General features: G+C 43.3%; 1 protein-coding gene across 1 annotated transcript in view; it reads left to right on the top strand.

Moving 5' to 3' along the window:
- The window catches only part of LOC142303259 (ankyrin repeat and KH domain-containing protein 1-like), a 255586-nt gene that overhangs the window by 202359 nt on the left and 25919 nt on the right, over positions 1-27308 (top strand). The window contains exons 24-29 of the mRNA XM_075344493.1: positions 8600-8716; positions 9837-9999; positions 19820-20270; positions 22207-22347; positions 22444-22593; positions 24622-26066. Coding sequence (XP_075200608.1) covers positions 8600-8716; positions 9837-9999; positions 19820-20270; positions 22207-22347; positions 22444-22593; positions 24622-26066 — 2467 coding nt within the window. The remainder of the gene's footprint in view (positions 1-8599; positions 8717-9836; positions 10000-19819; positions 20271-22206; positions 22348-22443; positions 22594-24621; positions 26067-27308) is intronic.

The raw sequence follows: 27308 nt of genomic DNA, 5'->3' as shown, positions 1-27308 counted from the left end.
CCTCAACAGAGGAAGTGGCAGTCGAGGTTTCGGTCCTTTCGAGGCTCCAGCAAGACCCAATTCTCCTCGTCCAAAGGGACTCAGAAGGAGCAAAGGAGCTCAGATTCCTGGCGGGCTCATTCACGCACCAAGAAAACAACCGGAGGAACCGCTTCCAAGGCGGCTGCCTCATGACTTTCGGCCTCATCCCTCCGCATCCTCGGTCGGTGGCAGGCTCTCCCGCTTTTGCGACATTTGGCTGCCACAGGTCAAAGACCGGTGGGTAGCAGACATTTTGTCTCACGGGTACAGGATAGAATTCAGTTCTCATCCTCCGCCTCGGTTCTTCAGAACCTCCCCACATCCCGACCGAGCAAATGCCCTTCTGCAGGCGGTGTGCTCACTAAGAGCAGAAGGAGTGGTGATCCCTGTTCCTCTGCAGGAACAAGGGCAAGGTTTTTACTCCAATCTCTTCGTGGTTCCAAAAAAGGACGGCTCGTTCCGTCCTGTTCTGGACCTAAAGCTGCTCAACAAGCATGTGAACGCCAGGCGGTTCCGGATGGAATCCCTCCGCTCTGTCATTGCCTCAATGTCTCAAGGAGATTTCCTTGCATCAATAGACATCAAAGATGCTTATCTCCACGTGCCGATTGCTACAGAGCACCAACGTTTCCTACGTTTCGTGATAGGAGACGACCATCTCCAGTTCGTAGCTCTGCCATTTGGTCTGGCGACAGCCCCACGGGTTTTCACCAAGGTCATGGCGGCAGTGGTAGCAGTCTTGCATTCTCAGGGACACTCGGTGATCCCTTACTTGGACGATCTACTTGTCAAAGCACCCTCTCAAGAGGCATGCCAACACAGCCTGAATGTTGCGCTGGAGACTCTCCAGACTTTCGGGTGGATCATCAACTTTTCAAAGTCAAACCTGGCTCCGACTCAATCACTAACGTATCTTGGCATGGAGTTTCATACTCTCTCAGCGATAGTGAAGCTTCCGCTGGACAAGCAGCGGTCACTACAGACAGGGGTGCAGTCTCTCCTTCAGGGTCAGTCGCACCCCTTAAGGCGCCTCATGCACTTCCTAGGGAAGATGGTGGCAGCAATGGAGGCAGTCCCGTTCGCGCAGTTTCATCTGCGTCCACTTCAATGGGACATTCTCCGCCAATGGGACGGGAAGACAACTTCCCTAGACAGGAAAGTCTCCCTTTCTCAGACGGCCAAGGATTCTCTGCTATGGTGGCTTCTTCCCACCTCATTATCGCAGGGAAGATCATTCCTGCCCCCATCCTGGGCAGTGGTCACGACAGACGCGAGTCTGTCAGGGTGGGGAGCAGTTTTTCTCCACCACAGGGCTCAAGGGACGTGGACTCAGCAGGAATCCACCCTTCAGATCAATGTTCTGGAGATCAGGGCAGTGTATCTTGCCCTATTAGCCTTCCAGCAGTGGCTGGAAGGAAAACAGATCCGAATTCAGTCGGACAACTCCACAGCGGTGGCATACATCAACCACCAAGGAGGGACACGCAGTCGGCAAGCCTTCCAGGAAGTCAGGCGGATTCTGATGTGGGTAGAGGAAAGAGCATCCACCATATCAGCAGTTCACATCCCGGGCGTAGAAAACTGGGAAGCAGACTTCCTCAGTCGCCAGGGCATGGACGCAGGGGAATGGTCCCTTCACCCGGACGTGTTTCACGAAATCTGCCGCCGCTGGGGTGTGCCGGACGTCGACCTAATGGCGTCTCGGCACAACAACAAGGTCCCGACCTTCATAGCGCGGTCTCGCGATCAAAGAGCTCTGGCGGCAGACGCCTTAGTGCAAGATTGGTCGCAGTTCCGGCTCCCTTATGTGTTTCCACCTCTGGCACTCTTGCCCAGAGTGTTACACAAGATCAGATCCGATTGCGGCCGCGTCATACTCGTCGCCCCAGACTGGCCGAGGAGGTCGTGGTACCCGGATCTGTGGCATCTCACGGTCGGCCAACCGTGGGCACTACCAGACCGTCCAGACTTACTGTCCCAAGGGCCGTTTTTCCATCGGAATTCTGCGGCCCTGAACCTGACTGTGTGGCCATTGAGTCCTGGATCCTAGCGTCTTCAGGATTATCCCAAGGGGTCGTGGCCACCATGAGACAGGCTAGGAAGTCCACTTCTGCTAAGATCTACCACAGAACGTGGAAGATTTTCTTATCCTGGTGCTCTGCACAAGGAGTATCTCCCTGGCCATTCGCGTTACCTGTCTTTCTTTCCTTCCTGCAATCTGGGTTGGAAAAGGGCTTGTCGCTCGGCTCCCTTAAAGGGCAAGTCTCGGCACTATCCGTGTTTTTTCAGAAGCGTCTAGCACGACTTTCTCAGGTGCGCACGTTCCTGCAGGGGGTTTGTCATATCGTACCTCCGTACAGGCGGCCGTTAGATCCGTGGGATCTAAACAAGGTCCTTGTTGCTCTCCAGAAGCCGCCCTTCGAGCCTCTGAGGGATGTGTCACTTTCTCGACTCTCACAGAAAGTGGCCTTTCTGGTAGCGGTCACGTCTCTTCGGAGAGTGTCCGAACTAGCAGCGCTGTCATCCAAGGCTCCTTTCCTGGTGTTCCACCAGGACAAGGTAGTGCTGCGCCCCATTCAGGAGTTTCTCCCTAAGGTGGTATCCTCTTTTCATCTTAATCAGGATATCTCCTTGCCTTCCTTTTATCCGCATGCAGTTCATCGGTATGAAAGGGATTTGCATTTGTTGGATCTGGTGAGAGCACTCAGAATCTACATTTCCCGCACGGCGCCCCTGCGCCGCTCAGATGCACTCTTTGTCCTTGTCGCTGGTAAGCGCAGAGGGTCGCAGGCTTCCAAAGCCACCCTGGCTCGATGGATCAAAGAACCAATTCTTGAAGCCTACCGTTCTGCTGGGCTTCCGGTTCCATCAGGGCTGAAGGCCCATTCTACCAGAGCCGTGGGTGCGTCATCAGTGCATTATCAGGTGCATACCTATGCTTCGGCGGACGCCAGCCTAGGTAGAAGAGTCCTGCAGGCGGCAGTTGCCTCCCCGTAGGGGAGGGCTGTCTTTGCAGCTCTAACATGAGGTATTTCTTTACCCACCCAGGGACAGCTTTTGGACGTCCCAATCGTCTGGGTCTCCCAATGGAGCGCCGAAGAAGAAGGGAATTTTGTTACTTACCGTAAATTCCTTTTCTTCTAGCTCCTATTGGGAGACCCAGCACCCGCCCTGTTGTCCTTCGGGATTTTTGGTTGTTTTTCGGGTACACATGTTGTTCATGTTGAATGGTTTTCAGTTCTCCGACGTTACTTCGGAGTGAATTTGTTTAAACCAGTTATTGGCTTTCCTCCTTCTTGCTTTTGCACTAAAACTGGTGAGCCAGTGATCCCACTGGGGGTGTATAGCCAGAAGGGGAGGGGCCTTACACTTTTTAGTGTAATTGCTTTGTGTGGCCTCCGGAGGGCAGTGCTATACACCCAATCGTCTGGGTCTCCCAATAGGAGCTAGAAGAAAAGGAATTTACGGTAAGTAACAAAATTCCCTTCTTCTTCTAGCTCCTATTGGGAGACCCAGCACCCGCCCCTGTGCCCTTCGGGCTGGTTGTTCTTTTGTGTACACATGTTGTTCATGTTGAATTGTTCTTTTGGTTCATGGTTTTCAGTTCTCCGAACATCCTTCGGATTGAATTTACCCTAGACCAATTTATAAGTTTTTTCTCCTTCCTGCTTTTGCACCAAAACTGAGGAGCCCGTGATCCACGGGAGGGTGTATAGGCAGAGGGGAGGGGTTACACTTTTTAAAGTGTAATACTTTGTGTGGCCTCCGGAGGCAGAAGCTATACACCCAATTGTCTGGGTCTCCCAATAGGAGCTAGAGGAAAAGGAATTTACGGTAAGTAAACAAAATTCCCTTCATGTGCACGCTGCGTTCTAGCTTGACAAATAAACTGCAGCGTTTTGACAACTGTAAACACTGCGTTTGACAAAAAAATGCATCCAAAACGCATGCATTTTGGATGCAATTTTAATGTGTTTTGAATGCATTTTGGATGCGTTTTTGACAGTGTGGTCCCACGACACTTTCAGCTTTGCTACATCGGAAGCTGACAGTGAGCGGCCACAGACCACGACTGCTCTGTGAGCTCCACACAGCAACTGAAGTGAATCGCGCTATCAGCGATGGCGCCACTCAGGTTATCTGCAGCCACAGCTGGATCCTCCAACTGTGACTGCAAGTCGCCCGAGTGACTGAAGTGATCCGCGCGATCAGCGGTGCCCTCACTCAGGTGATTTGTGGTCACGGGTGGAGGACTCCAGCTGGCCGCGGGTAACCTGAGTGATGGCACCGCTGAGACCGTGGCTCACTTCAGTCACTCAAGGAATTTTGCGGTCACCGGTGAATCCTTCATCGGTGACCGCAAATCATGTCGCTGCACACAGACAGAGCTGTGTGATGACCATGAAGTCTGGTGAAGTTCATCAGAGTTCATTCTGATAGTGCGGCTCTGTCTCGCAGCAAGCCATGTTCTATGAGGATGTAGCAGAGCCGAGTGGATTACGTTGGACCTGGAGGGCTGTTTGGGGATTAATAAAGCAGTGAATGAGGGTGTTTTTTTTTTTTTTTTTTTCTCTTCCAAATTCCAAGATTTTTTTGGGTGTATGTGTTTTATTTAACTTACAGATCTATCATGGGGGGGGGGGTGTCTCAGACGCCTGCCGGGATTAACCTAGGACATAATGGCAGCTATGGGCTTCCATTAACTCCTTATTGCCCCGATGGCCACCGCACCAGGACAATTCTAGTGAGCCAGGTAGAGTCCCGGGACTGTCGCATCTAATGGATGCGTCAATTCCGGGCGACTACTGGCTGATATTTTTAGGCTCGGGAGCTCCCCATAACGTGGGGCTCCCCATCCTGAGACTACCAGCCCTCAGCCGTGTGGCTTTACCTTGTCTGGTATCAAAATTTGGGGGAACTGCACGTCGTCTTTTTTTTTTTTTTTAATTTATTTTACTGCATGATATAGACCCGCCCACCGGCTGCTGTGATTGGTTGCATTCAGACGAGCCCCCACACTGAGTGACAGCTGTCTCAGCAACCAATCATAGGCGCCTGTGGGCAGGGGAATCAGTGAATACGAGATGGAATAATGAGCGGCAGGCATTTTCAAAAGCTGGAGAAGCCGCCAGAGCTTTGTGACAGCTGTGCAGCGCCATGCCGGTGATTGGTGAGTATGAAAGAGAGAGGGAGAGGGCAACCGAGAGAGACCAAGAGCGAAAGACCTGCATTTTGTTTGTCAAAAAAGCATGCAGAACGCAACAAAAATGTAGTGCAAGCGCACATCTAAACATCTTGGTTGCGTTTTGACACACCTAATCGATTTCAATGGGTGGAAAATGCAACCAAAACGCACAAAAGTGACATGTTGCTTTTTTAAACGCATCGATTTTGTCAAATATTTGCCATTCAAAACGCTGCGTTTAAAAATGCAACGTGCGCATGGAATTTTCTGACTTCTCATATACTTTACTGGGCAGGCACAACGCATGCATTTTGACAATGACACGCAGCAGTTTTAAACGCAGCCAAAACGCAACGCGCGCACACCCAGCCTAACTGTTCACAATAACAGTATCTGTGCATGAGTGTTTATGCATCTCGGTAACTGTATCTTCATGTGTGACGTGCATGCATCAGTGCATAGAAAAACAGTGTATGTGTATATATGTGTGTGTGTGTAATATATATATATATATATATAATATATATATATATATATATATATATATATATATATATATATATATATATATATATATATATATATATATATATATAATATATATATATATATATATATAATAATATTTTTATATATATATATATAATAATATTTTTATATATATATAATATTTATATATATATATATATAATAATATTTTTATATATATATATATAATAATATTTTTATATATATATAATAATATTTTTATATATATATATATATAATAATATTTTTATATATATATAATAATATTTTTATATATATATAATAATATTTTTATATATATATATATATATATATAATAATATTTTTATATATATATAATAATATTTTTATATATATAATAATATTTTTATATATAATAATATTTTTTTATATATATTTTTATATATATATATTTTTATATATATATATTTTTATATATATATTTTTATATATATAATATTTTTATATATATATTTTTATATATATAATATTTTTATATATATAATATTTTTATATATATAATATTTTTATATATATATAATATTTTTATATATATATAATATTTTTATATATATAATATTTTTATATATATATATAATATTTTTATATATATAATATTTTTATATATATAATATTTTTATATATATAATATTTTTATATATATAATATTTTTATATATATAATATTTTTATATATATATATATATATTAATATATTTATATTACATTACAGCTCTGGTGAAAATTAAGAGACCACTGCAAAATTCAGATTTTTCTCTTTATAGGTATATTTTTTGAGTAAAATGTGTGCAGTGTCTGTATGTATGTGCACACTGAAATGACTGCTGTGCTCAGATCACACACAAAGTAATTTTCCTTTGAGCCATGTATCTAATCATATCTTATGTGTGTTATGTTGACGGAACTGTGTAATTGCTGTAATTGGAGTGCTGCAGCTGCAATTGTATTACTGATCTCTGTACAGACTGCTGAGCAGTGCCACTAGTTGCCCTAAAACCTCCTCTTATACAGCAGATTATAATCCTAGTACCTGGGGCCAGCTTTCAAAGCACACAGCTTTCCTAGGAACAGATAACGCTAACAAATTTATACAAGATAAGCATGTGGCATTTCCACATTTGCTAAAAGTCTGGCTATCAAAACCTAAAACTATCGTTTCCTTGTGTAAAATGCCATAAATAAAAAAAAAAATCAAAATGCCAAATGAATTTTTTTTTTGTTAAATACACACTAATTCTTTGTGCTAATGTACTCCCCACCAACTTCTCTGGGTATCCAGTGTCGTTCTGTTTTTCTTCTGAGTGACAACACTGCTCTTCAGACTCTCCTTGCCGCACTGTGCTCTGTTTGATCCGGAAGTGGCGTATGGAGTGTCAGAACGAGGCTTCATAAGTTTACGTTGTAAAAGACGTCAGACTATCCAGCTCACTCTGAGCATGAGCCGGAAGAGCAGTGAACGTTCCCAGAGAAGAGGAGCACAACAGTGTTGGATTCCGTAGAGGGTGGCGGTAGGTGAGTATTTTGGTGTATATATACAGACTACCCTATATACATGTATACACAGATTTAGTAAAACAAAATTTTTGTGAGATGACTTCTTTGAGTTGTGTGGTGGTGATAGATTTTCTGTTAAGTGAGGTAGTCTGATCTCAATCATCTGCAAATCCTAATGTTCCAGATAATCTCAGAAGTAAGGCTTGGAAAAGTACAGAAGACTATTACAAATTCCTTCCTCCATTGAGGGGTATCATAGGAAATAACAGTACAATTTTTGTGGAAAAATATCTAGTAACTGCTACACATGTATTCGGGAGGGTGGAGTTGCGTTTACACACTGTCAGGGGGTGATGTAAGTGGGAAGGATGGTGGTGGTACGGGAGGGCTCAGGGAAGATGAAATGGAAGGAGCCAGAAGCCAATATAGATATGGTGTATTTTGTAATGGACCAATGGTTAGATTAGCACTTGGCAGATGTAGACAAGTCCCAGATTTTGAAAATCTAGCTTGTGCCATTTAAGACACTTGTAAGCAACTCAATGGTCATAAAGCTATCTACACTGGCTAAAATTTCCAGGAATGGGATGTGTGGGTTTTTCCAAGCATAGGCTATTCTTTATCAAGGGCCAGTATAAGTCTGTATGAGACTTGCATACAAGTGAATAGAGCAAGGCCGGACACGTCTAGCTGGAATGTGTCACGTGACCGACAGCTGATTACATCGGAGAATCTTGACAGTGTACATGTCTGCAGTCATTTGAATCTGAAGATAAAACAATCCGTTTTAAGAGGTAATCAAGTCCTATTGTAAATGACAAGGTTATTGGGTATTGATACTTTTTTATTTTTTATAACAATGTTAACATAAATGTCACACTTCAGATGTGTTGGAGTTAGTAAACCAGGCCTTAAGCCAGGCATACACATTAAGTGGCTGTTGGACAAACAAAGCTTCTTCAGATTGTTCAGCTGACTGTCCTATACCCAAGAGGGGAGGGAAGCGTGCCTCACTTGTTGAAAGGCCCTCTTGAGTACCTTTTCAGGTCCTGACACTTCCATAGGTGGAATGTGCTCTACCTCTGGGACTGTTAGTGGATCTTTGTGGTGCACTGTCAACCATGCAAGGCTGCGGATTTCACTTCCGCCTGTAGGCCACACTCAAAAATGGTGTCTGAGCTCCTCCCAGATTGACTTGGTGGATTCTACTTTTTAGGCGAACTAAAACGTCTCGTGTGAATTGCAGTGAATTTGCTAGGTATCACATGGAGTTCACATAGACTCCATAAGTCAAGATTATTTTTCATTTTTTTTATGTTCATGTATATTAAATCTTTGTTATATATTCCAGGATCTTTTGAAGAAATGTCATCAGTGTATGGAAACGATAGTTAAAGCAAAAGACCAGCAGGCTGCAGAGGCAAATAAAAATGCCAGCATTCTGTTGAAGGAGCTTGACCTGGAAAAGGTAACTGATCAAATTCTATTCTAGTCCTATTGTATTCCTTAACTCGACCTTTGAGCAAATTTTCACTTTTCTTTGTGATGTTTCCAATTGGTCATTTTATCCACTTTCAGTAAGACCTCCTTCACACATACGTGTCTCTGGTACGGTTGTTGTCAGTTTTCACACGTACCAGAGACATGGACACGTGTAGACCCATCAAAATCAATGGGTTTGTGCACACGACCATGTTTTGACATGGACTGTGTGTCCGTGTGGAGCATACACATGTCCTTGTGCTCCACATGGCAACATGTCCATTTTCTGCCTGCAGCATGGGTGTCACACAGACCACACTGATGTGATCCATGTACCAGAGAAAACATAGGTCACCTAAAAATAAAGAATTTTTATACTTACTGGTCTCCCGTGCTACTGTTGCTTCCGGGCCAGCTCATTACGCTCATGCATATTCACTGCGGACCCGGAAGTAACAGCAGCACGGGAGACAGGTAAGTATACCAGCTCATGCTGTCCGTGTGCTATCTGGATGTCACATGGATAGCACAGGAACAGCGCACACATACATACACACACATGCGCACACACATACGTACACACATACGTACCTTCACCACGGACCGTACAATACGTTCCTGCTTTGCACAGACGTGTGAATTAGCCCTAAAAGACACTGCAGCAATCTGACAGATTCTGGCTTCTTGCAATAATGCTGTGGTTTAACATTCAAAAAATAACAAAAAAAAAAGAAAATGGTGTGACTGCACACTGTCTATTCTCACTGTATTGAGTGAGGAAGATGAGAAGCTACTCATCATGTAACCACTCATGCTGGAGAGGAGTGAAGGGAGTCCTGACCTTATGTATATTGGATACTGTCACTATTCCACAGTGAACAACTGCAGATATTTCTGCTGAGCCTGGAAAACCCCTTTAAATGAAAGTGAATAGCCCTATGCTACTATAGTAGGTTGGGCATTGACGAGCTTCTCCTACAGATTGTGGTAGCTCAAAACTCACCAATTAGAATAGTTATTTACATTAGATTCACTACATTTTAGCCAATACATTTTAAGTTTAATGCATGAAATGTTTTACTTTTCTGTTTTGCTACAAAAAAAAGTCAAGAGAAGAAAGTCGCAAACAAGCCCTTGCTGCTAAACGAGAAAAACGGAAAGAGAAAAGGAAAAAAAAGAAGGAAGAGCAGAAAAAGAAACTTGAAGATGATGACTGTAAACTGTCAGAGACGTGTGATCTGGGTGCTGAAGATGCCCCCAGTGCTGATGGTAAGGTTTGCTTTGGAGTCTGCATTTTTGTATTTCTAGTGTTGGATGGAGGATTAGATTAATAGAAGACAACCTATCGCTTTCAGTTGTACACCACCTTGTTGCTTTTATCTACATATGTTTGCGCTATAGAAATAAAACTTATTATATTATAATTTCCCATCTGCTATTCAAAACGAATGGTCATTTGTAATGTTTTTTTCATCCATACTAGGCCCTGTTCCTAGTTATGGGGATTTCCTTTTCATTGGGGTTATTGTAATGATGGAGTTATAAAGGGTTTACATCAGAAGTGGTTTTCCTTAATAGCTGGAAATTATGCAGGATTTCTCATACTATTCTACCAATCTCCCCAAAAAGGATCGGAATAAAAGTATTTTCATCCTCCAGGTCTAAGTGGGTCAAAAGTAATAACTTTATTGTAACGGAGATGATTTGATTGTTTTATAACTTGCTATACTACAAATAGAAGTTGCATGTTTGGGTGCATGGATTTAATCGATGTCTTGTGTTAAATTTGTTAGGGGTAGTCATACATGTTGCACTGGCCAAGCAGTGTATGAAAGACCTTTCTTGTACTGCTAAGACTGAAGAATCGTTATCACTTAATTAAAACACTTGTCTCTTAGGCTATGTGCGCACTAGGCGTTTTTTTCACGCTGCGTTTTTATGTGCGTTTTTGTCTAAAAAACGCACCCGCGGCTAAAAAACGCGGCAAAAACGCATGCGTTTTTGCCGCGATTTGGTGTGTTTTTGCTCACTGCGTTTTTAATCAGTGCACAATGCCATTAAAGATTGTTGATGAAAAAAAAAAAAAAAGGTCTGATGTCATTTCCTTCAAAATGTTCATTGTATGCAGGAGAGCAGACAGCTGCAGAACTAGTGTATGCAGGAGAGCAGACAGCAGCTGCAGAACTACAAGTCTCAGCATCCTCCATTCACTAGTGTATGCAGGAGAGCAGACAGCAGCTGCAGAACTACAAGTCTCAGCATCCTCCATTCACTAGTGTATGGAGGAGAGCAGACAGCAGCTGCAGAACTACAAGTCTCAGCATCCTCCATTCACTAGTGTATGCAGGAGAGCAGACAGCAGCTGCAGAACTACAAGTCTCAGCATCCTCCATTCACTAGTGTATGCAGGAGAGCAGACAGCAGCTGCAGAACTACAAGTCTCAGCATCCTCCATTCACTAGTGTATGCAGGAGAGCAGACAGCAGCTGCAGAACTACAAGTCTCAGCATCCTCCATTCACTAGTGTATGCAGGAGAGCAGACAGCAGCTGCAGAACTACAAGTCTCAGCATCCTCCATTCACTAGTGTATGGAGGAGAGCAGACAGCAGCTGCAGAACTACAAGTCTCAGCATCCTCCATTCACTAGTGTATGCAGGAGAGCAGACAGCAGCTGCAGAACTACAAGTCTCAGCATCCTCCATTCACTAGTGTATGCAGGAGAGCAGACAGCAGCTGCAGAACTACAAGTCTCAGCATCCTCCATTCACTAGTGTATGCAGGAGAGCAGACAGCAGCTGCAGAACTACAAGTCTCAGCATCCTCCATTCACTAGTGTATGCAGGAGAGCAGACAGCAGCTGCAGAACTACAAGTCTCAGCATCCTCCATTCACTAGTGTATGGAGGAGAGCAGACAGCAGCTGCAGAACTACAAGTCTCAGCATCCTCCATTCACTAGTGTATGCAGGAGAGCAGACAGCAGCTGCAGAACTACAAGTCTCAGCATCCTCCATTCACTAGTGTATGGAGGAGAGCAGACAGCAGCTGCAGAACTACAAGTCTCAGCATCCTCCATTCACTAGTGTATGCAGGAGAGCAGACAGCAGCTGCAGAACTACAAGTCTCAGCATCCTCCATTCACTAGTGTATGCAGGAGAGCAGACAGCAGCTGCAGAACTACAAGTCTCAGCATCCTCCATCCAGGACTGTATGCAGTTTTTTGCCCAAAAAGAAAAAAAAAATGACATGGGCTTCGCCATATTTTTGTATGCTAGCCGGGTACAGCAGGCAGGTACGGGCTGCCCCCAACCCCCAGCTGCCTATTTGTACCCGGCTGGGAACCAAAAATATAGAGAAGCCCTTTTTTTTTTAATTATTTCATGAAATAATTAAAAAAAAAAAATGACGTGGGCTTCGCCTAATTTTTGAGTCCAGCCGGGTACAACTAGGCAGCTGGGGATTGGAATCCACAGTGCAGGGTGCCCATGCTTTCTGGGCACCCCCACTGCGAATTGCAGTCCGCAGCCACCCCAGAAAATGGCGCTTTCATAGAAGCGCCATCTTCTGGCGCTGTATCCAACTCTTCCAGCTGCCCTGGTGACGGGTGGCTAGCTAGGTAATAATGGAGTTAGGGCTAGCTGTATATTATCAGCTGGCCCTAAGCCCGAAATTCATGGTGTCACGCCAATATTAGACATGGCCACCATGAATTTCTAGTAATGATAAAAAAAAAACACAACACAGAGAAAAATATTTTTATTAGAAATAAAACACAACACAATTAGTGACTCCATCTTTATTGAAATAAACCCCCCTCCGCAGTAATCCTGGGTCAGGGTCCCGCGCCGTCCAATCAGGATCCAATATCATCTGATCGGTTTGCTGGAAGGCAAAGCGATCAGATGATGTGTCAGGATCAAGTGCCTGAATCCCATCACACATCAGCTGATTGTATAAAAGCCGATTATACAATCAGCTGATGCATCAGTAGAAAAAAAAAAAAAATAATACTCACTTATGTGCTGTGGTGATTACCGGCAGCTCCTGGAGCGATCGATTGGACAGGAGTCTGATCCTATACGATCGCTGCCGGAGCTGCCGGTGATCAGCTGATGAAGTCCCCTGACGACAGGATCAGCTGATAGCCGGCCGGGCGCGAAAAAGCCGGCGAGACTACGATCAGCTGATGCGTCAGGTGACTGCATCAGGTGATCAGCGCCAGGTCCTGCAAGCAAGGTCCTGCCGGCCGGGGAGACTGCACACAGCCAGAGCGGCGGGACCGGGAGGAGATGGGAGCGGGCATGGCACCGGGACCCTGCTGACAGGTGAGTATATGACATTTTTTTTTTTCTACTGTTCACTTTGGTTTTCGCCGCTGCCTCCACCTCCCGCCCAGACATGGCGCCGCACGGAGCTGACATGCACAGGACGGGAGGTGGAAGCAGCGGTGACGGTACCGGGAGGATTCATGCTTCTGTGTTTACCAACAGAAGGAATCCTCTTCCTGTACACGTCACTGTAGTACCCACCCCTTGCGTGTATAGCTGCGTTTTTAGTCATAGAAACGCGGCTATATGCGTTTTTCATTGCGTTTTTAACATCTCATTGAATTCAATGAGTGAAAAACGCAGTGGAAAACGCAGAAATAATTGACATGCTGCGTTTTTGTGGTCACCACAAAAACGCAGCTAAAAAAAAATGCTGTGTGAGGACAGCACTTCTGAAAACCCATTGACATTGCTGGGGAAGCAATATCACTGCGTTTTCAGCACAAAAACGCGGTAAAAAACGCCGCTAAAAACGCGGCAAAAACGCCTAGTGCGCACATAGCCTTAAAGGAACTTTGTCGGTGAGCTCAACAGTCTATATATACTTGCATGAAGGTCATATGAAGCTGAATAAAATCCTGCCTTGATGTCTGAAATCCGATGTCTTATTTGAAAGAAATCCATATTTTTCTTATATGTAAATGAGCTGTTAAGATCTATGGGCTTGACACGGCTCTACCTGAGAATCTGCCTCCAGAGCTTACCAATGTGACACATGTAATGAATGACACTGATCTCCTAATCATACACTGCTGCACAGAGGTTAACGCGGTGCATCGGAGCTTAACTTCTTTTGTAGCTGCAGTCCTCTCACTGTGCCTCAGCTTCCATCTCATAGGGAGCCAGTGTGTGTAAAAGGCAGTATAGCAGAGATGACAGCACTGTGAGAAGAGAGCTGAAAATGTGCTTGTTGTAATGAGACCAGATTCAACTCTGCTGCACAGTGTTGGTTATAACCAAGAACTGCTCTGCAGCAAAGTTGGCAGCTCTGGGCTGCGTTGCGTTTGTTGGGCTGCGTTGCGTTTGTTGGGCTGCGTTGCGTTTGTTGGGCTGCGTTGCGTTTGTTGGGCTGCGTTGCGTTTGTTGGGCTGCGTTGCGTTTGTTGGGCTGCGTTGCGTTTGTTGGGCTGCGTTGCGTTTGTTGGGCTGCGTTGCGTTTGTTGGGCTGCGTTGCAGAACTGTGTGTGATTTGGAAGAAGCCATTACACATGACACTGATAATGCCCCTTTCACCTAAAATAAGCAGTGGAGGCTGATTCTCAGGGAGATTCTTGTCCAGCTATTAGATCTTAATAACTCATTTATATGTAAGGAAACGTGGATTTCTCTGGAATAAAGCATCAGATTGTAGATATCAATTTTTATGACCTACATGCCCATATAGACGGCTTATGAGGTTTGATGTTGCTGACAGATTCCCTTTTAAATTGTACCTAGTGGTTTAGCTGACATGTCTCTTGCTTCTCTGTAATTTGTATATGGCTACCTTTTTAGCATAAACTTTTTCAAACTTTGTCTTTAATTTCATCTACACCAGCTTTTGGGAATCTTAAAGGGGTGAACCTCTGGTTAATCAATTAAGGGCCCCATTTAAAATGACAATCTATACTTAGTCCCCTTCCTAAACTGTACCTTTCCAGTGAAACTTCAATTGGAAAAAGGGATTCAGGGCACTACTCAGCACTCGATATGTCCAATATAATAACAGTCCTATACAGAAGGCAGAAATCAGCGCAGCTCCGGGGTGCATATAGTTGCAGAAGTAGATGTCATCCAATGTAAAAGATAAAAAATGCACTCACCAGATCTTTTTGCAGTGCTATGTGCGATTTATTCAATCGTGGAGGTTACATGAGTGGAGAGGGCTTGCAGGGTAGGGAGCACACGCCAAAACGTGTCAAACGACGGCCGTTTCGCACTTTCACAGTGCTTCAGCTGGTCTGATTAAGTGTGACATGTCCGTTTTATCCACAAAACACCATGTGGCTGATGTCAAACAATTTAAAAATGTTAAAAACAACAAATACAAACAAATCTTGATAAAATAACAGCAATTGAGCAGCAATATATATATCAAAGATATTAAATAGATCAACCTAGAAACACACTTTGATAATTTTTTTCATTTAATCCCAACGGGCCAGTGGCATTAAATTTCATGATATATTCAGCCTCTCTCCTAAGCAACATTTTATGAGTGTCACCTCCTCTAGAAGTGGGCTCAATCAAATCTATGCCCGCAAAAGACAAAACATTACTGTCAGCATTGTGATATTCATGTATATGGTTAATTAACCTTGTGGCTCCTATTCCACTCACAATGGAGTTTTTGTGCTCTCTGAATCTCACAAATTGACGTATAGTTTTACCGATGTAAAAATATTGGCAAGGACAGAAAATTACGTACCGTACATCGGTAAAACTATGCGTCAATTATTTGTGAGATTCAGAGAGCACAAAAACTCCATTGTGAGTGGAATAGGAGCCACAAGGTTAATTAACCATATACATGAATATCACAATGCTGACAGTAATGTTTTGTCTTTTGCGGGCATAGATTTGATTGAGCCCACTTCTAGAGGAGGTGACACTCATAAAATGTTGCTTAGGAGAGAGGCTGAATATATCATGAAATTTAATGCCACTGGCCCGTTGGGATTAAATGAAAAAAATTATCAAAGTGTGTTTCTAGGTTGATCTACTTAATATCTTTGATATATATATTGCTGCTCAATTGCTGTTATTTTATCAAGATTTGTTTGTACTTGTTTTTAACATTTTTTAATTGTTTGACATCAGCCACATGGTGTTTTGTGGATAAAACGGACATGTCACACTTAATCAGACCAGCTGAAGCACTGTGAAAGTGCGAAACGGCCGTCATTTGACACGTTTTGGCGTGTGCTCCCTCCCCTACCAGCCCTCTCCACTCATGTAACCTCCACGATTGAATAAATCGCACATAGCACAGCAAAAAGATCTGGTGAGTGCATTTTTTATCTTTTACATTGGATGTACCTTTCCAGTGTTGGCACCGCTACGCCCAACTGGTCATGTGATATCTGCTTTGACAAAACTGATCGGCCATAGCCTTTGCCATTTTATCAGAGCAGACGTCTGCTTGAATATGGATGTGCTATAGCTATTCAATAGCTGCTGATGGGCTGCAGTTATCATGTGACAATGTCGCATGACCTGCCAGGCATTATTGTGCCAGCTTTTCTTGAATAGTGCCACTGCTGGATATGAGTATTGTTTTTGCTTTAACTAAGGGACCTGAAGTGGAAAAGCAGTGGTTCTCATGTAACGGTCAAACCTTAAAAAGGGTCACTGCCCCCAATGTCTTGTTTAGTGATGCAGTGTGCACCATCACGAACATGGTTTTGGCAAACAAACGTTTCCTGTATTTAACGGTAAAAAAAACAAAGAAAAAACAAAACACTTATGACCAGGTGAATATTTTGGTTACCTTTGTTTCAGTCATAGGCATGGCCCTTACCCGGAGTTCAGTCACTTTTAGTCAGGCTCCATCTTCAGATTATGCACGCCCCCGCTTTGTGATTGGGTGCCGTGACTGGCTTGACATGTCAAATCGTATATTAAATTCCATGCTTGCACAGGTTACCTCCGCTTCCTGGGCATGCGCTCTGCACATACTTTTCTCTCTTCTCAGAGCGGAGACACAATTAGCATTCATGCTCCCAATAAGATGTGATTAAAGCCAGGAGCATAAGCTCTGAATCTGGGTGTATGTCCCCAAATTCATTTCATATGTACGCATGCTCCAGGTTTTATCACGTCGCCTAAAGAGGACCTTTCACTAAAAAAAAAAAAATTAAAAAAAATGTAAGTGCCTCCTCTAATTGCATCTGTTCCGCAGGTTCTGGAGAAATACGTATTACATATGTCCCGTACTTGGATGCCTGATGCTTTAGAGCGTGGGAGCTCCTGCTCCTGTAGACAAAGCTGCCTTTGCTTGCAAAAAGGGAGAGCACACAGTTTGGACCTGCAGCGTGACCGTGACCATCGGGTTCACAGTGCCCCTCCACCCAGCAAGCAGGAAGCTAAGTTGCAGAGGAGCAATGTGGCTCTCCTGAGGAAAGATGATGATTACAGTGTCTTTCAGGCCTAGGACACAGTGATTAAAATTGGTCTGAGTGGAATGAGATTTTTTTTTTCTCATTCCACTCGTCCAATGTTATTGTATCAAGCAGTTCCCATCTGAATTGCACCGAGTAAACAATCACAGCATGCTGCTGGTGTATGCAAGTCTATGGGTGCGAGTGAAACCTCATACTGCACTCTGATATGAGAGTGCAGTGCGATATACGCATCAGTTGACAATAGAGGAGATTGAGATATTAATCCCTCCCTCTCCTCTAGAGCTGTGATCTGATCACAAGATCACATCACAGTTGCATGACACTCGTCTCAAGCTCGCAACACAGTGGGAGCCGAGGGTCATTAGCATCTTGCATTGGATGCCATATGCTAGTGGAAATCCGAGATTCACCCATTAACAAAGTACATTTTAATCAATAGATTTTGGAATAAAAATAATTTCTGTAATTTAATTCCTTAAAGAAGAAAAAATGTTCCTGTGCTGAGATCATATATATGTGTCCCTGCTATGTACTGTGTAATGGCCGTGTCTGACCGTACAGGGACATGGTCTGATCATACCACAGCTTCTAGGCCAGGAAGGACACGAGAGTATACAGACATCACAGCACGGGATCACAGCTGATACTCTGTAAAGTAAAACATTTCCCTGCCGGTTGTAAAACCTGTTTTTCCTTATAGAAACCAGCAGCTGAGATCCTGTGCTGTCCTGTCAGTATACTCCCTCTGTATACATGTCACACCATGTCCCTTCACTGTTAGACACAGCCACTACACAGCAGGAGCACATAAGATTAAAATGAAGAAGCTTGGCAGAAAATGATCCAGTGGTAATCCTCAAGAACCAGAGGGCAGTATAAAACAATCCATTTTATTGAAAAAATCAAGATAAAATCCAGCAAAAGTGATAGTAACAACACAGGAGGTTAGTCAGAGACTAGTTTCGCCATACAAGCCTTCGTCCTGTCTGAATTCAATTCAGTGTCATGAGCGGGTCCCACCAGTGGATATCAGAATCCAGCTATTACAAGGGTAAGACAGCTCCTCCACAATACCTTGTTTTTGTCACATAAGATTATAGCAGCGCCAGAGCGCATCCAATTGTGGAACTTATTAGTGCAAGATCTATTTATTAAAATGTGCTTTTGTTCATGGAAAAACACCTTTTGTTTTGTGTAAAGAGATATTACTTTTAAGCCTTCACACATCTGTGTAAAACGTTTGTGCTTTTCACGGTCTCTGGTGAAGCTGCATATGTGTGTGCATGTGTCCGTGTTGTACGCATGCTGTCCGTGTTGTACGCATGCTGTCCGTGTTGTACGCATGCTTTCCGTGTTGTACGCATGCTTTCCGTGTTGTACGTATGCTTTCCGTGTTGTACGCATGCTGTCCGTGTTGTACGCATGCTTTCCGTGTTGTACGTATGCTTTCCGTGTTGTACGTATGCTTTCCGTGTTGTACGCATGCTGTCCGTGTTGTACGCATGCTGTCCGTGTTGTACGCATGCTGTCCGTGTTGTACGCATGCTGTCCGTGTTGTACGCATGCTGTCCGTGTTGTACGCATGCTGTCCGTGTTGTACGCATGCTGTCCGTGTTGTACGCATGCTGTCCGTGTTGTACGCTTGCTGTCCGTGTTGTACGCATGCTGTCCGTGTTGTACGCATGCTGTCCGTGTTGTACGCATGCTGTCCGTGTTGTACGCATGCTCTCCGTGTTGTACGCATGCTGTCCGTGTTGTACGCATGCTGTCCGTGTTGTACGCATGCTGTCCGTGTGATATCTAGATGGCATGAGCTGATATACTTACCTGTCTGCTGCGCTGCTGTCTCTGCTGTTATTTACGGGTCCATGGTGAGTGAAGTGAATATGCATGAGCTTAATAAGCGGGCCCGGAAGCAACAGCAAAGACCTCCGCGCCGGAGACGGGTAAGTATAAACATGCTTTATTTTTGTGACATGTTTTCTCCAGTACATGTCACACACAACACATAATTGTGCGGTCTGTGTGACACCTGTGCTGCCGGCAGAGGATGGACATGTTGCAGTGTGGATACACGAATATGCGTGTGCTCCTGACATGGTCCATGTCAAAACATGGATGTGTGACCAAGCCCATTGATTTTAATGGTTGTACGTGTGTCCATGTCTCTAATGCGTGCGATATCAGTTTTCACATGTATCAGAGACACGGATGTGTGAAGGAGGCCTTAAACTGTTTCATATCTCCATATATTGCGTAGGGTGCATTCACACTTGCAAGTTTGTAGGTTTGAAATGCAGTAAAGATAATTTTAAGGTATTTTCTGAAATAATACACAAGATAATGTTGGTATGCTGTGATTAGGATTGTTGTAACCTTACATGAAACGATACTTTTTTTTTTTAAATTTCTACCTTATTGGGATTGGGCAGATGTATTCTTTTGCCTCATATAACATAGGGTGTGAAGAGACCTAACTGCTCGCTGGGTGTCCCGGCTGTTGAAGCAGCCACCAACTCGGCACGTATTGTGCATGCGCATGACGTATGTAACCCCCGCAGCCTGCGTGCAGTTCTTTCCATGCAGTGTCAGGTCTGGCGGAAGAGAACCCTCCTGCACAGCGTTCAATTATTGCTCACACTTTATTTTTCTCACTACAGAGGACGACGACGACGTTCCCATAGAGCCACCAAGTGCAACAACAATGACTACAATTGGCATCTCTGCAACGTCAACTACGTTTACAAATGTGTTTGGCAAAAGAAGCAATGTAATCATTACACCAATCACTAATCAGAAAAATAAAAAGAGCAAAATCAAAGACCTCCCTTCAAACATGCAGCTAATCGACCCTGACCAGCATCTGTCTAAAGCGCGGCAAAAATCTGATAAAAATCAAATGAGTGATGAAAATCTAGAAACTGATGGAGGGGTTATCTGTGACTTTGTTATCCTGGACCCCAATGATTGTGCAGGGGAAGTCCAAGTCCACAATGGGAGCCAAGAACTTAACAACTGTGAAATTAACATGTCTAAAGTTAAAAAGTGTTCATTACTGCTCAACAAATGGGAAGAAAAGCCCAAAATAGTACCAGCGAAGATTCCACCAAGGTTAGTTTTGTTTTTGTTTTAATTGCGATAATAGGGCACGAAAGCAATAATGTCCATGTGCATGAAGCTTTAATAGCACATTGGCCATATTAAATACCATATTTTCCGGCGTATAAGACTGCTTTTTAACTCCTTAAAATCTTCTCAAAAGTTGGGTGTCATCTTATACGCCGGGTGTCATCTTATATGGCGGTGCACGGTACCCTCGTTTACACACAATAAAAGATATTCTCACCTCTCCTCAGTTCCTGGAGGAGCCTGTTTGTCTGCGGTCCACAAGAAGCGCTCCTCCATGATCGCGTCCGATACACAGGGCCGCCGAGGCTGTCAGCGCTTTACTGCAGTTGAATGCTTTTTGGCGCCGTAAAGCATTCAACTGTAGTAAAGCCATGACCACATCCTGCAGTGGCCGCTCCATTCACGCTATTACAGAGGGGGCTGTGTGCCTGTAGACTGCATGAAGCAGCTGGAGGCACCGCAGGCACCGAGGACAGATGAGAACATAATTTATTGTGTAAAGCATAGAAGGGAACCAGCAAGAGAACATTATTAAACAGCGGGCTCATTACTGCAGGGGACATTAGTCTTATTGGCCTTGGGCAGTTTACATCATCTGCCATTAAGGCCCCTTTACACACTGAGACTTTCTAGCGATCGCCCCCAGCGATCCCAACCTGGCCGGGATCACTACAAAGTCTGAGTCGCTGGTGAGCTGTCAAACAGGCAGATCTGGCCAATGACGCAGCAGCGATGCGGACCTGCAGAACGACCTAGCTGGTCATTGGGGACGTGTTAAAGCAGCTATTTGAAAGGGAAGTCGCTAATGAAGTCGTTGTAACGGTATCAAACACACCGATGCATGCTGCTCAGCGGGAAACAAAGGACCAAAAAATGGTCCTGAAAGATTTGTAGCGATCAGCAACCTCACAGCGGGGGCCAGGTCGCTGATGCGTTTCACACGCTGCAATGTTGCTGGGGAGGTCGCTATTACGTCACAAAACCGGTGATGTTATAGCAATATCGCTAGCGATGTTGCAGTGTGTAAAGGGGCCTTTTAGTCTGTGAATTAGAGCAGGGGACATTACTAAACGATGGGGACATTACTAAACGATGGGGACATTACTAAACGATGGGGACATTACTAAACGATGGGGACATTACTAAACGATGGGGACATTACTAAACGATGGGGACATTACTAAACGATGGGGACATTACAGCAGCGGACCTCACTAAACAATGGGGATATTACTCGGGTCGGCTTGCACTCGAGTGTATGGATATATCCCAAACTCTATATTTTAACTGGAAAATTTGGGGGTTGTCTTATATGCCGGAAAATACGGTACACTTAAAGAGATTTTCCACTGTAACAAAACAAGTCCCAAAATACGTTTCCACATGTAAAATAGCACACAGCAGTAAGTTTCCCTGCTTAGAGTCTAGTGCCTGCTCTCCACCGCTGCTCAGATCTGTGTTTTCTGCACCACTGATGTCAGACGTCACAACTACAGCATATAACTTGGCAATTCCCACCTTCATCAGCAGAGCTGCTGAGCTTAGTGATTGGCTGTTCACTGTAGTTGTGACATCCCCACTGGAGCCAGAATAGACACAGCCGTGAGGGACAGAAGGCACTGGACCCCGCGAGGGTGGGTACTTGCTGTATTTATTTTGCTTTTATACCCATGATTGATGACAACTGTTTTTAAAGTTGAAAACCCCTTTTATAAGCAGCTCCACTTAGAAAGTTTGTGCAGCGTGAATAGCAAATTCTCATACTTTTTTGACCTGAAAGACCACATGGTTAAGAATTTTACCTTTTTTAGTAGATTAGTGGCTGTTTGAAGACTGTATTGTATTATACATGTTAAGTTCAATGTGGAATTACTTTTCCCTGAGGCACTCTTAATTTTTGTAACTTGCATACATATAGAATTGAAAATGATGCGAGCAGTAGATCGCCCTCATCCAATTATAAGGCGCCTCCCCTTGCATTACCAAATCTGAAGCTAAATGCGTGTAGTCCTAAACGGGGACAGCGAAGAGAAGAAGGTTGGAAAGAGGTTGTTAGGAGGTCAGTGATTTGTCAAATTTAAAAAATAAAAATAAAGTAAAAAAAAAACTTCTTGCACAATCAGTTTTTTAGTAGACCTTTATCTTCTCTTTACAGATCGAAGAAGCTGTCTGTTCCTGCTTCTGTAGTCTCTCGTATAATGGGGAGAGGTGGATGTAATATCACTGCAATTCAAGAGGTTACTGGTGCCCATATTGATGTTGATAAACAAAAAGATAAGAATGGAGAGAGAATGATTACTATAAGGTATTTATGGTGGAATGTTACTATATATTGTGTATATATTACTTCATTAGTGTACACTGCTCCTTTGAGATTACCATATTAGTACTGGCACAACCAGTGTATGCTGAAACTTTTGTAACATGAAAAGTTTATAGCAAACTATTAATTTGTTCCGAAACTTCCAAAATGCTAACCTAAAATTGTATACAAAATGAAGATTAAAGAAAATCAAGCAGATAGATTAAAAAAGTAATTGCATAGGGGTCCTATATGGAACACAACCTAAAGGAAACCTACAATGGAACCTTCCTGGCTATGGGTAAAATACTACAATACATGTTGTACTTCTTGTATTGTACAGTTGTTGTCAAAAGTTTAGAGACTGCCACAGATTTTGTTTTCCCCAGAGTTTGCTGCTTCAGTTTTATAATGGCAATTTGCATTAACGTTAGATTATGACGAGTGATCAAATTAATTGCAAGTACAAATGAACCAGTGCAGAGCTTGCTCAGGAATGGTAGCAGGCTTATGTTTGCCTCATTGTGCTGGCAGATGCGGAAAGGTTTTGGAGGCTGACCTGGTGTTAAGAAGGGCAGCAAATTCACTCCTAGCCAAGAAAAAGACAGACTAACATTCTACAAGAAGTACATAGGCTGGACTATAGATTAAAGTCCTTTTCTCTGATGAAGCTTTCTTCAGACTCTTTGGGACCTTTTAGAAGACGTTCTGAAGAAAAGGTGAATGTTACTATAAGTCTATGACTTTCCAACAATAAAGCATTCGGAGACTATTCATATGTGGGGGATTTTCATCCGAAGGAGTTGTCATGGTTCGCCTCCCCGTCCACATAGCTAGGGGGCGGAGCCTTCTCCCGGGCCTCACTTCCGGAGCCTGGATGCCTTTAAAAGCTGACAATTCCAGTGAACCAGCTCCGGCTATAAGCTTAGCGCTGCTTTGCCTGTGATTGCTGGTCCTGTGAGTGATATCCTGATCCATCTGTTCCAAATTTTCCCAATGATCCAGAAGCACTTTGGTGAGCAATACTTTTTCTGGCATGATGGACACAAGACAAAATTGATAACAAAGTACCTTGTTCAATAACATACTGATATTTAGTGTCTATGGCCAGGAAACTCCCCAGATCTCCATCCCATTGAGACCCTTTGGTCAAACCTCCAGAAAGCAGCAAACAAAAACACAAAACTTGTGATAAACTCCAAACACTTTTTACACAAGGATGTGTTGTCCTCCGTCAGGATGTGGCCCAGAAGCTGATATCCAGCACGTCAGGTCGAGAAGCAGAAGTCTAGAAATTTAACTCTCACAATTATCATTATTTAAAATAACTGTGGTTTCCTTGTGCCTTTATGCATTTTATACTTTAATGCAGTTATGGTTGAAACCTAGGAAATTAAGTGGATACTTTGAGCATAAACGCTTTATACACCACTTAAGCTGTGTTTCATCTTACATTTGCCCCCTATCCACCAAATTCTTCTGGATGCGCGGAAACCAAACAGCAATTATATAAAAGAACGTACAAACTCCTTGAGATGTTGTACTTCCACACAACAGCTTCCTCCTGGAGCCTAAAAGGGGCGCAGGCTGCTAAGGCATGTCATTTTGGATTCTAGAATCAAAAATTTAGATAAAAAAACACAAAGCAAAACTATCAAACTTTTTATGTATTGAACTTTTAAAATTCTATGGAGTCAATATTTGGTTCGCTACTAAAATGATAGCACCTATTTAATCAGGTGGGAACGATGTTACAGAACTCTTCTGCTTCAGGCTTAAATCTAAATAATGAATTCTTAGGCTCTTTAATACTTTGATATCCTTTGCAGTGTTTGAGTTTTTCCTGTAGCTAGGGACTTGCATCATGTTCAGAGCCACATTTTATAAATGACTGCTGCCCAGTGAGTTCTATATATATATATATATATATATATATATATATATGTATGTATGTATGTATGTATGTATGTATGTATTAGTGTATATTAAACTTTTACATTTTTCTTTTGTGTTTTTGTTTTTTTCCATCAGAGGAGGTACAGAATCCACAAGATATGTGGTACAACTGATTAATGCCTTGATTCAAGATCCTGCAAAAGAACTTGAAGACTTAATACCAAAGGGACTGATTCGTGCTCCCAAGACACTAAGTTCTTCTGGAGCAGGCATGGGGGCTACCAACAAGAGCCCTTCCTTTGTTTCTAGCACCGCAACATCATCGATGACTAGAGTTATGAACCCGTATCCGTCTCCAAAACAGACCAAAAACCTACAGGAAAATTTGCACCCTCCTATGCATGGACCACTTCCTTTGTCTACTAGCCATCCCCAATTTTCGCTCTTAGCCCAACCCATGCAGCCAATCAGACACGCTCACTTACCATTTACTCAGCTCGGAGGCTCTTTTCGACCATCTCCCTGTACATGGGGACCATTTCCTGTGAGATCAAGTAGCAAAATTATTTCTCCAAAACACACATTGCAAGAAACCGATAAATCTGCACAGACTGATGAATCCTTATTTGGAAGTTCAATTTCTACCTCAAAGTTAACTGATAGTTCTCAACATTCAAGTATAAGAAACAGCCCTTCATCCGTCAGGAAGCAGTTATTCGCCTGCACCCCGAAAACCATCAATGGCGTTCCCCTGACCTCTAATCCAACAAACAAATATCCTCCGGTTTCTTCCATGTCCTCAACGACCACAAATGTGGTAAATACTAGTGCAGTCTTTGAGGGACAAGCCGAAAACAGCACGTCTACAAAAGGTGTTACTACAGTCCAAAGAACAGTGCGCCCCTTAGATCAGTCAGCAGAAATCCGCTCTTCATCTGGGGTGAATTGGCCTGATAATTGCTCATTTACCAGTGACCAAATACCATATAGTCCCTCGTCATCACATAAAAGTGTAAAGGAGGAGACTTTTTCGGGAACAGTGTCAGATAGGAATGAACCAAAGGTTGCTGTTTATATGAATGATGCTGCTGCAGAACTTGACGACAATTGCAGAATTCCACAATTTTCTAATGCCAAGCCATATGAATTGCATAGGATGCAATATCTGAATCCATTAAGCTCAATGATCCCCTCCAAACTCCTTCACCAGGATGAACATGTGCTCTTTGTTACAGATTCTCAGTCCAGTAATATTCAAGATTCACTCCAGCAAGCAAATATAAAGTCGCCCCTCTCAGCACCGTCTATTAACAGTCCACAAGTACATTTGAATTTGGCAAGTACACAGATGCCCCCACCATTTGGTCCTGCACTTAACAATCAGTTTTCTGGTCACATTAACCAGGTATCATGCGCTCAAGGTTGGGGAGGATGTCCATCATCTGGAGAAACAACTAACCAGTTCCTAACTGACCAACCAACTGGTCCAGACAACACCATGCTTGAAAATTTTCATTCTTTAATTGTGACTAATCCACCTGGTTTCATATCTCCACAAAGACGCTCATCTGGATCAGTGGGTAAGAGTTTACATTCTCCTATAATTTACTTTTGTCCTTAACCAGCTTTGACAGTGACCTCCTCTGTATTTGTATATTATGTGATAGTTACGTGTCTGAAGAACGCTCTTCTGGCATTCAGTGGTCACAGGAGGAACATGGTATATTATGTTTCAGTTCAGTGATTACCTAGTTTCCCATGAAACGTCTGCTAAGATTTTTTTATATATATATCACACATATTTGTAGTTCAAGTGATGATTCACATTTCATGTAGTAGATATGTAGTTAGCGAGGTAATACCGTACCATTTGTAACGTTTCTTCATAACCTTCTTTTTTAAGTTGCTACATGTAGAGTTTGCCACTATGCGGTATGTGCTTTTGGTAGCACAGTGGTGAATGTACTGTGAGGTGGTTTTTTTTGCCTTCTGAAACCTTATTGATATAACTAGTTGAGAGAGTAGTTAGCTATTTGTACTCGCTATGCTTTTAACGAGTAGTGTCCGCTACTCGCATATTTATTACGAGTACTGGGCACAATGTAAGTCAATGGGGAATACTCGCTAAGTAGCGAGTAACCTGAAAGCCGTACAATTCGCTACTTGCACGAAAAATACAGCTTTCGGGTTACTCGCTACTTAGTGAGTATTTCCCATTGACTTACTTTGTGCCCAGTACTCGTAATAAATATGCGAGTAGTGGACAGTACTCGCTAAAAGCATAGCAAGTACAAATAGCTAACTACTCGCTCAACACTAATTATAATCTATCAAGATCTGTTATCCATAGCTATTCAAGTTGGCAGATTACCATTGGTAATGGGAGAATTAAAGGTAACTTGTTACTTCCCAAAATGCTATTAATCTGCAGATGTGGGGTTAATCTGCAGGTTAATAGCGTTCTAAATTGGCAAGGCTGTCGAAATGAAAACTCAGCTACCGTGTGGAACTTAACTTTATTCCTCCCGGCAGCCATTGGCTTTCAGTCACAGATGTGGCTAGGCCGGCTTCAGTCACCGCTCAGTACATGGTGAGTGGCAGCTGTAATCGCACCCCGACACTGACTGACAGCCGAATTTGCACTGATATGGATGAGCCAGCAGTAAGTACAGAGGCATGGTTACAGCCACCACTCACCATGTACTGAGCGGTGACTGAAGCCACACACCTATGACTGAAAACTGGAGGCTTCCGGGAGGTGGTAGAGCTTTCAGTGCCGTGGCCACTCTGCTTTAGAACTCCATTAACCTGCAGGTTAACCC

This window comes from Anomaloglossus baeobatrachus, chromosome 4 (assembly GCF_048569485.1).
Source record: "Anomaloglossus baeobatrachus isolate aAnoBae1 chromosome 4, aAnoBae1.hap1, whole genome shotgun sequence".
Classification (NCBI taxonomy): Eukaryota; Metazoa; Chordata; class Amphibia; order Anura; family Aromobatidae; genus Anomaloglossus; species Anomaloglossus baeobatrachus.
This window is presented reverse-complemented; position numbering and strand designations above follow the sequence as displayed.